The sequence below is a fragment of the Erinaceus europaeus genome, chromosome 2, assembly GCF_950295315.1.
Source record: "Erinaceus europaeus chromosome 2, mEriEur2.1, whole genome shotgun sequence".
NCBI classification, from domain to species: Eukaryota; Metazoa; Chordata; class Mammalia; order Eulipotyphla; family Erinaceidae; genus Erinaceus; species Erinaceus europaeus.
Genome location: NC_080163.1, coordinates 45,745,040 through 45,756,012, shown reverse-complemented (window position 1 = coordinate 45,756,012; position 10,973 = coordinate 45,745,040). Strand labels below are relative to the sequence as shown.

The window sequence follows — 10,973 nt, the reverse complement described above, 5'->3', positions numbered from 1 at the left end:
GGGGAGCCGGGCGGTGACGCAGCAGGTTAAGTGCACATGGCATGTATTGGCATCAGGATCCAGGTTCGAGCCCCCAGTTCCCCACCTGCAGGGGGGGGGGTCGCTTCACAAGTGGTGAAGCAGGTCTGCATGTATCTTTCTCTCCCCTTGTCTTCCCCTTCTCTCTCCAACAACAACAACAACAGCAATAACAAGAACAATAATAACAACTGATAAACAAGGGCAACAAAAGGGCGAAAAAAAGAAGAAAGAGTGCTCGCTTCGGCAGCACGTATACTAAAAAAAAAAAAAAAGAAAAAGAATTCTCCAGTATATACCCAAGTGTTCTCAATGGTTTATGAAGTCCAATCCTGTGATAACAAATTACCCAAACTAATACATTTAATATTTTATTTAACACAATATGCAACTACTTCTAGAACACTGTCATAGGAAATGGTGATCAAAATCTCAAAAACAAACAAAAAATCAGATCTTTATCTTGTCAGGCTTCTTTGTGAAGTTCAACATTCATGATTATTCAACAGACAGTCCCACTCTGCTATTGTTAATAGTGGATCTGGTGGAGAGATGGTCATTAATAATACCATTAATGTGTTCATGGGATAACATCTCTATCCTCAAGGTAGAAACATGCCATTGCCCCTCCTTGCTGGTCTCAAAACTCCCTGGACAGAACAAAGGCAAGTTGTGGATAAAGTTTCCCAGAAGTCTGACTGAGAAGATAGAGTGGAAGGCTAATAAATCCCTGGCTTTTGATATCTATGCTTCAGAATTCTCTGAAAAATCTTGTTCACAGCACTTCTTGGGGGGCATTCAATGGCATTTTAAATCTGCCCTTCATCTACAATTACAGCTTGTCTCTTTCAGATACCAGTCATCTGGACCTACACAGAACAGCTACTCGGGTGGCTCGGGGAGTGATGCAGTGGGTAAAGTGCTGAACCCTTTGATCATGAGGTCCTGGGTTTGATACTCTGCGCTGCATGTGCCAGATACTCTGGTTCTCTCTCCCTCTTTTTCTCATAGAAAAATAAATAAATCAAGAAGAACAGCTGCTCATGCTGGCCCAGGAATCCTCAGGGTCTTCTACAGATTTCTACCCAAGAAAGAAAGGGGAGGCAGAAGGTACTTGTCACCGATCCTGGCCAGCAGCTGTGAAGCTCATCGAGAACTCAGTCCTAGGTGATATTTTTTTCCTTTCTTTTATTCCACAAAGAGCAAAGATTAAGACTCAGACAGTCGTTTCTGAATTTCAGCCACGAGATTTTCCCGTTTAATGTCCACCTGAAATATCAGAGAGCCCTCATGAGACAATCTACATAGCAATAACAGTTCCTCGATCTCGCTTCTCTGGATTCATTTTACTGTGCATTTACTCCGGCCACTTAGGCAACCAGTAGGGAGTAGTGTGGACTTCCAGATGACCCAGAGAATGTATCCCAAAAGACTAAAGGATTTCAGGTACTTGATATGCATATATTCTGTTGATTTATTTCAAAACACCCATTGAGACTTTGTCTTATTTCTGCCCACCTACCCAATAATCATTGGCTGCTGGGAATAGGTATTCATTCATCTCTATCACTTTTAACTACGGAAGAAGGGCAAACGCTAGAAGAAGAAAACTTTTAACTCTGGAAGTACTTCCTCAATCAGAAAATATATATTTGTTAAAGAATCTAAGAAAAGTAACAATATTTGTTCCCTTCAGTTTCTGGTGGCCCCCACTCACCTCCTTCCTGCTGACCACTGAACGGAGCTTGATAACCCCTTTCTTCAGTTCCTGCTCACCAATAATGACCACCAGAGGAATCATCATGTTCTCACAGTAGTGCAGCTGAGTTAGTAATTTAGGATTGTTCTTATATAGCAGCTCTGCCTGAAAAGGATCAAGTTAAGAGTAGGGGGCTCATAAATGACAAGACCACTCAAACCTCAGGAACAAGTATTTCCAAAGAAATAAGTAGCAAGCCCATCTACCCAAGAAACTCTAGTGAAGACTAAAAAGGTTTCTGGAGACCTGAGGAAACAACATAATGCTTATGAAAATAAATTTCATGCCTGAGGCTCTGAGCGCCCAGGTTCAATCCCCATCATCACCATAACACAGAGCTAAGTGGTGCTCTGGTTTAAAAAAAAAAAAAAAGTTTTGAGTTTTACCTGAGGTATAAGGTAATAATGGGCCTATACCTATAAGGCTTGAATATTAGTTCCATCATACCTTGATCCCAGCATCCCAAAGTTCTGCAATTAACTTCAATCTCTCATGGAGAAAGTTCTTCTGTGGTGTGGCCACAAACACTTGGGTCTCTGTTGTCCGCATCCTCTCACCAAAAGTCTCATAAAAGAGATAAGAAAAAACAAATAATAATAATAAAAAAAAACTTTCCTTGTACTATTAATTCCAAAAAAAAAGATACTAATAGTCACCAGGAAAATAGTGTTGGGGGTTGGGGCTAGAAAGCATAATGGTTATGCAGACTGTCATGCCTGGGGTTTCAAAGTCCCGGGTTCAACCCCCTGCACCACCATAAACCAGAGCTGAGCAGTGCTCTGGTTAAAAAAAAAAAAAAAAAAAAAAGAGCTGGGGAGATAGCATAATGGTTATGCAAAAAGACTTTCATACCTGAGGCTCTGAGTTTCCAGGCTCAAGCCCCAGCTCCACCATCAGCCACAACTGAGCAGCATTCAAGTATGTATGTCTTTCTCCCTCTCTTTCCTTGTATCTCTCTCATTAAAATTTAAAAAAATTAGCAACTGAAGAAATGACTCAACTGGTAGAACATTGGGCTCATGTGTTTTGAAATTCAATTCCCAGCACCACATGTCCCAACATATGCAATGGCTTCCTTCTCTCTCTCTTCTTGTTTTCTTTTTTGGCTTCCTTTTATCTCTCTGTCTCATGTGAAACTCACTCTTACCATGTGTAATCAATAAAATAAAAATAAATAATAAATTTTAAAACAGTCTATCTATACTTCTAGAAATACGAAGTGATTTTGTTTGTTTTGTTATTACTAGGGTTTCTCTGCTATAGGCCAACTTTTTCAGATAGGCTGAAAAAAATAGAGTAGCAGAGGAAAAGACATGACAATACCAAAACTTCCTTCAAGTGTGGTGGGGGCCAGGATTGAATAACAAGTTGAATGTTTTTGGTTTTTTTTTTAAAAAGGATTTTATTTATTTATTGATGAGAAAGATAGGAGGAGAGAAAGAACCAGACATCACTGGTACATGTGCTGCCGGGGCTTGAACTCAGGACCTCACGCTTGAGAGTCCAACGCTTTATCCACTGCGCCACGTCCCGGACCACAAGTTGAATGGTTTTTAAGCCTTCAACTCCACTCCAATCCTACACTGAACCTACCTTCATCTTCTGTTCCACCATGGCAAAGATTCGGTCTACACCAATGCTGAGACCCACGCAAGGTACCATGTGGCCAAATAATCCTACCAACCCATCGTATCGGCCACCAGCAGCCACACTGCCCACATTCAGGAGCTCCTCCTCAGATGGAGTCTGTAGTAGCACTGCTTCGTAGATCACTCCTGTATAGTAGTCCAGGCCCCTAGCCAGGCTTAGGTCAAAGGAGATCTGTGAGTACAAAGCTATAGTCAGTCCTAGATAAGACTCAGTACCTGAGAGTCCTAAAGCTCAGCAAGTCCGTGCCAACTCAGTTTACCTTTTCAGCAATTCCAAGTAAAGTCAGATATTTAAACAATAGCTTCAGATCCTCTAAGCCCTTCAGTGCCTGCTTGCTTTGAGACAGTCTGGGATCCTGGCACATTTGTTCTACCAGAGACAATCCACCTGAGGAGAGATGTAAAAAGAAAGAGGGTCTGTGATGCTCATTCAGATTTTTTACAGCCATATTTATCCTTAACATGCTCCAGTTATCTCTCTTCATCTCCTTCCTTTCTCTTTCTTTCTTTTATTTTTATTTATTTTTTTTACCAGAGCACTGCTCAGCTCTGGCTTATGGTGGTACAGGGGATTGAACCTGGGACTTTGGAGCCTCAGGCATGGGAGTCTGTTGCATAATCATTATGCTATCTACCCCTGCCCATCTTTTTCTTTCTTTCTTCTTTCTTTCTTTCTTTCTTTCTTTCTTTCTTTCTTTCTTTCTTTTTTTATTCCCTTTTTCTCCCAGAGCACTGCTCAGCTCTGACTTATGGTGGTGCTAAAGGACTGAACCTGTAACTTTAGAGGTTCAGTTTTTGTTTTTTTTTAAAATAACTTTTATGTTATCTCCCCATCCCTCTCAATAAATAATCCTGTAGCTGAGAAAACACCTGTTTTCAGAGCATAAAACATGCATTCTTGAGTTTCTATGTTTGATCCCCAGTATTAAATGGACTGGAGTGGCACTCTGGCTTCTTTCTCTCTCTCTCCCTCCCTCATGAAATTCTTTTATATGAAATAAATACATCTTAAGGGGGGGAGTTCTTATTTCATATGATGAGAATCTCTCTTCAACTCTATTTCTTCCTTTGCCACCTGAAGGTCAAAAGTGTTTACAATAAGTAAAGGGAAGCTGTTGAAATAGCTCTCTTGGATAGTGTGCTATTCTACCATACATACAACTCAGGAATGATCTCAGCCCCTATCAATTTGAAGGAAGCTTCAGTGCTGTGTGATGTGGTCTTTTCTCTAACCTCATCTCTCTCTCTCTTAAAAAAAAAAAAAAGGGAGTCAGGTGGTAGCGCAGCAGGTTAAGCACGTGGCGCGAAGCACAAACACTGGTGTCAGGATCCCAGTTCAAGTCCCCGGCTCCCCACCTGCAGGGGAGTCACTTCACAGGTGGTGAAGCAGGTCTGCAGGTGTCTATCTTTCTCTCCCCCCTCTGTCTTCCCCTCCTCTCTCCATTTCTCTCTGTTCTCTCTAACAATGATGACATTAATAACTACAACAAGCAACAAGGGCAACAAAAGGGAAAATAAATAAAATTTAAAAAATTTAAAAAAGTGAAAGGGCAATTAAATTTAGGCAAAGTTCTAAGTCTAGCATATACAGAGGAAGGAACTGCTTCAGAGGTAGAAAATATGTACTTATCATCCTCACTCTAGTTCTATCAAGTATCGCTTGACAGTCCTGTATCTTACCATGACACTGAGCATAGTCCCCAATTCGATCAGCCACTTCAGGAGCCAGGCCTTTCTCTGCCACCATCTCATATCTCACATCTTTCCAAGATATCTGCATAAACACCAAAACATTTAGTCTAGCTGCAAGTCCCTTCTTTCTCTCACTGGAAAAGGATATCTCAGTTTCCCATTATATATATATATATATATATATATATATATATATATATATATATATATTTATATATATCACAAGTAGCTAATCGTATTAGTAATTGGAGTCAGAAGAAGATTAGGTAATCCAGCCCTAACCCCCATTTTATTCTAAAACTCAGATGTAGCTTCAGAATGGTTCCTCGCCTTCTTCCCACAATAGCTCACTTCCAGTTACTATCTCTCTCTCTCTCTTTTTTTTTTTAGGGGTATAAATTTGAGAGCAGGGCAGAAACTCTGATAGGACCTACTGAAGCAACTCCTCTGTGTTACCTTGTCTAGTTTGTCTACTGAGGAGCAGATAGTACGGAACTTGCTTTCAGGAACACCACAGATGGCAAGCATCCCATCCAAAATCTGCCGGTCATTGACCTGTGAACGCAATAGAAATAACCCAAACGTCTTAACAGTGCCTTTCCCCTCAAAACAATGGTAATTCCTATTCTACTCACTCATATAAGGGAGAGAAAAAAAAATTCACACAGTGCTAATATAGGCGTACATATAGCTTTACTACTAAAAAAAAAAAAAAGAGGGCAGAGGAAACAGCACGATGATTATGCAAAGAGACTCTCATGCCTGAGGTTCCAAAGTCTCAGGTTTAATCCCCCAATTTACCGCACCATCATAAGCCAGAGCTGTGCAGTCTCTGGTTAAAAAAAAGAAGAAAGGAGTCAGGCGGTAACGCAGCGGGTTAAGCGCAAAGCACAAAAACCGGCAAAAGAATCCCGGTTCGACCCACCGGCTCCCCACCTACAGGGGAGTCGCTTCACAAGTGGTGAAGCAGGTCTGCAGGTGTCTGTCTTTCTCTCCCCGTCTTCTCCTCCTCTCTCCATTTCTTTCTGTCCTATCCAACAACGACGACAACAACAATAACTATAACAATAAAAAACGAGGGCAATAAAAGGGAATAAATAAAATTTAAAAAAAAGAAAGAAAAAAATCCTAAAGCAACATGCTTAAAGGTCAGAGTCGGGGGTCAGGCGGTAGTGCAGCGGGTTAAGCAAACATGGCGCAAAGCTCAAGGACCGGCGTAAAGATCCGGGTTCCCCACCTCCAGGGGGGTGGCTTCACAAGTAGTGAAGCAGGTCTGCAGGTATCTATGTTTCTGTCTTCCCTTCTTCTCTCCATTTCTCTCTGTCCTGTCCAACAACAATAAGCCTCCAGGAGCAATGGATTCATGGTGCAGGCACTGAGCCCCAGCAATAACCCTGGAGGCAAAAAAAAAAAAAAAAAATTGAAGGGAGTCGGTAGGTAGCGCAGCTCCATGACGTTTAAAGCAGCTGACAATCCTATCTAGAATTTTCTCCCTTACAACCATATCATGAGGACTTTTGGTTTCTGGTGCCCTAGAAACCAAAAGTAGCCAGAGTAATAAAAAAAATAAAAAATAAAAATGTGCAGGTGGAGCAAAGCTCAAGGACCCACGTAAAGGGTCCTGGTTGGAGCCCCTGGCTCCCCACCTGCACAGGAGTCGCTTCACAAGCAGTGAAGCAGGTCTGCAGGTGTCTTTCTCTCCCCTTCTCTGTCATTCCCTCTTCTCTCCATTTCTCTCTGTCCTAGCCAACAGCGACAACAACAATAATAACTACAACAATAAAACAACAAGGGCAACAAGAGAATAAATATTAAAAATTAAAAAAAAAAAGATTAGGGTCAACTACATTTTGAGATAATAGCAGAATAAATATAGACATTTTCCTGCAGTCCATAGTTCTATACTTACCTTAATGAGAAAGTCTCCCAGCTGCAGCTCACTTATGATTTCACATATAATTTTCAAACATTCTGCATCAGGGATCATTGGGTCATACTGACCAGCAATGTCAAAATCCTATAGCAAAGGATGGGACAAAAAAAAATCTGCACTGAGCAGCCAGTTCTCAGATGACGGCCCCCCAAAATATCAAGTCATACAGTCCTCATCAAGTCACTCACACACTGACAGAACTCCCTGTAGCGACCTTGGGCTATGCTTGGACTCTCTCGTCGCCACACCTTTCCAACATGGTAGCATTTCATCTTCTTCACTTTATTCATGGCCAGATAACGAGCAAAAGGAACCTCACATAAATCAGTTAAGGAGAAAGGATAGTGAAGCCAAAGCCTAGAAGTTTTTGTGCTGTGGTCTTGTTCACTCTCTCTGTGCCTTTCTGTCTCTGTAAGAAAAAGGGGTGTCGGGGGGTGATCCCAGAAATCATTTTCCTTCCTTTTCTAAGAGAAAGCCCTCTGGTTTGGAAATAAATAAATCAGACTCTAGCACCCAGAAGGATACAGTAAGGTCATAGCGTAAGGACAACAGCTCTCCACCTTGATCTTTCAGATCAAATATGAGTTTAGAGTCCTCTCCATACTTCTCAGTGAGCATTCCCTATAGGGAGCAAACAGAAAGAGCCACAATTTAATGGGTTTCAGAAGGAACCCATTAAATAAGGTTAAAAGCCCATTGAAAAGTTGAATGCAGATAAAGAGCCGGGGTTCCAGTTCTCATCCCTTACCTTTAGCTCAAAAGCTGGAGTATCCAACATTTTTGCTCCATGACGTTTAAAGCAGCTGACAATCCTATCTAGAATTTTCTCCCTTACAACCATATCATGAGGACTCAAATCTCTGGTGCCCTAGAAACCAAAAGTAGCCACAGTAATAAAAAAAAATAATAAAATAAAGGTGGGGGAGATAATTCAGTCTGCTTGAGCACCAATTTGCATGCCTATCCCAGGTTCAATCCCCAGCACCAATTTGTATTTAAATTGAACAACCCTCTGGTATCTCTCCCTCTTCCTTTCTCTCATGAAAAAAAAAATCTTTTTTTTTTTTTAGTGTTTATTTATTTTTATTTTTGAGAGAGATGCAGAGAGAAACACTAAAACACCGCTTAGCTCTGGCCTATGGTGGTGCAGGGGATTGAACCTGGGACTTTGGAGCCTCAGGCCTAAGAGTCTCTTTGCATAACCATTATGCTATCTACGCCCAAAAAAAAAAATGAATCTTAAAAACAAGTTCATTTAGGTGGTCCAGGAGGTGGCACACAGTGGATAAAGTGTTGGATTCTCAAGCATGAGGTCCTGAATTCAATTCCCGGAAGCACATGTACCAGAGTGATGTCTGGTTCTTTCTCTCTCTTCCCTTCTTTCTTCATGAAAAAATAAATAAAATCTTAAAAAAAAAATATTCACTTAGGCCACGTGGAGTGGTGCATGCATAGTGCAGGCACCAAGCCTCAGCAATAACCCTGGTGGCAATAATAGTAATAAAGGAGGAGGAGAAGGAAAAAGGAGAAACAGAAGAAGAGGAGGAAGTGGTGTTCATTTAGACAGAATTAAACTACATTTACTGAATATAATGTAAACTTTGGAGTTGAAATCTCTTTGATTTGAGATTACTCTGAGACTCATAAAATCTCTCAAGAACTGTTAAATTAAAAAAAAAGTATTTATTTGTTAACAGGAGAGAGAAAACTGGAGTATCACTCTGGGACATGAGTTGCCAGGGGACTGAACTTGGGATCTTAGGTTTGAGAGATCAAGGCTTTATCTACTGCACCACCTCCTGAGCCAAGAACAGTAGAAGGTTCAGTGAATAAAGTGTTGGCCTCTCAAGCATAAGGCCCAGAATTCAATCCCTGGCAACACATTGCCAGAGTAATACTTTGGCTCTCTCTTTCATTAATGATTAAACAAATATTTGTAAAAGATATTTTTTCAATTCCTAGCACTACCATAAACTAGAGTAGAACAATACTCTGATAGGAAAAATAGAGAAAAGAAAGAAAGAAAGAAAGAGCTTCAAATTAGTAAATTAGTCTAGAAGAATACTATTTTTAGGGATGGGCAGAGGCACATCTGGTAAATTGCACACATTTTAGTTAGTGCACAGACTCAGGCCCAAGTCCAGGTCCCCACAGGACTACGGAGGGAGGAAGAGAGGAAGTTTCACAGATGGCAAAGTATTTCTTCAGATAGCTCTCTCTCCTTGTCCCTCTGTTGCCTCTCAATTTCTTTGTCTCTATCCAAAATAAATATTATGATTATCTTAAATATTTTATTTATTTATCAATGAGAGGGGTAGGGAGAGAAAGAATCAGACATCACTCTGGTACATGTGCGGGGATTGAGCTCTGGACCTCATGCTTGAGAATCCAATGCTTTATCCATTGTGCCACCTCCTGGACCACAAAAAAATAAATATTATTTTAAAAGATTTTTTAAAAACAAAGAAAAAATTATTTATTATGTATGAGACAGAGTTCTACATGAAACTGAGAAAAGAGGGGGACAGAAGCACACCATTCCAGTATATGCAGTGCTGGAGCAACTCTTAGGCATGAGAGTTCACGAAACTCTACTGGGTAGAGAGACATTACCTTTGGGGTCTTGATAATACAATTTGATCTCTCCAGTTGTGGTTTCAGTTGGGATGTTAACACCTCTGCAACCTGCCAGAAGAAAGAATGTAAGATGTAGCTGTTCTCAAGACGGGCCAAATGTGTGACATCTCTATCCCTGTGGAACACCAAACTGTATAAAAAAGACTTTGAGGGAAGAGTTAGTTAGATAGTATAATGGTTATGCAAAGAGATTCTCATGCTAGAGGCTCCAAAGTCCCAGGTTCAATCCCCGGCACCACCATAAGCCAGAGTTGAGTAGTGTTCTGGTAAAAAAATTTTTTAAAGTTATTAAAAACAAACAAAAAGATTGTATGACTGAGCAATAGGAAGCCTGAACACTATTCTATTTCAACCTCAGCCACCTCCCCCCATGCTATTATATATATATATATATGGATTATATATATTATGTGGATATAATATGGATTACATATATATTATATAGACATATATTATATGTATATATATGGATATATATATATCCACATAATAACCTCAGCCTCTCTGGATGGGTATAAAGATTAAATAACAATGCATCTCAAAAACAAACAAAAAGATTGTATGACTGAGCAATAGGAAGCCTGAACACTATTCTATTTCAACCTCAGCCACCTCCCCCCATGCTATTATATATATATATATATATATATGGATTATATATATTATGTGGATATAATATGGATTACATATATATTATATAGACATATATTATATGTATATATATGGATATATATATATCCACATAATAACCTCAGCCTCTCTGGATGGGTATAAAGATTAAATAACAATGCATCTCAAACGCTAAGCTTAGTACCTGCACTCGGTGGACACTATTCGATCAAAAGCGATGTAACACTGCGCGAGTACAGGCCGCGAGTCCACGCTTTCAGACCTGGAGCTGAGTCTGGCTCACCTGGCTATGGGAACGGACAGCCCCGAGGCGCACTTCGCAGGGCGGCCGCAGGAGCTGGGCAACCAGCACAGCCCAGGCCCTTCTGTGCAGGAGTCCCAACTGGGGCATGGTGCGGCAGGATGCCGGCTTCCCGACAGGAGGCAAGGGCACTGGCAGTCGACCTAGTTCGGACTTCTGGAAAGGTGCCGGTGGCTGCAGGGATGCCCGAGCACCCGGAAACAGGTGGACACTTCTGAGCAGCAGGAATCCAGCAGGTTAGCTCTAAGTCCTGTCCCTCACCCTCTCGAGTTTGTCACTTCAGTAGGGGGCCGGAAGTGATTGTTGCATTCAGCGGAAGTTCTCTAGGCTGGCAATCCACAACTCTATAGCCGG

General features: G+C 41.0%; 1 protein-coding gene across 2 annotated transcripts; it reads right to left on the bottom strand.

Annotated features, from left to right (window-relative positions):
* Positions 1-376: 376 nt before the first annotated feature.
* Positions 377-10,910, bottom strand: LOC103108554 (histidyl-tRNA synthetase 2, mitochondrial). Of its 2 annotated transcripts, none has more exons than XM_007517504.3 (13): positions 10,602-10,910; positions 9,665-9,736; positions 7,800-7,919; positions 7,577-7,672; positions 7,240-7,365; positions 7,028-7,135; positions 5,575-5,673; positions 5,107-5,200; positions 3,687-3,814; positions 3,371-3,598; positions 2,225-2,341; positions 1,736-1,882; positions 377-1,287 (listed from the first exon to the last, which is right to left on the bottom strand). In XM_007517504.3, the coding sequence occupies exons 1-13, from the start codon at positions 10,707-10,709 to the stop codon at positions 1,228-1,230; spliced, it is 1,503 nt and encodes a 500-aa protein (XP_007517566.1). In that variant the 5' UTR covers positions 10,710-10,910; the 3' UTR covers positions 377-1,227. The 2 variants fall into 2 exon arrangements, with proteins under 2 accessions (XP_007517566.1, XP_060035524.1); XM_060179541.1 differs by having other exon boundaries at positions 9,665-9,740; positions 10,603-10,910.
* Positions 10,911-10,973: the final 63 nt, after the last annotated feature.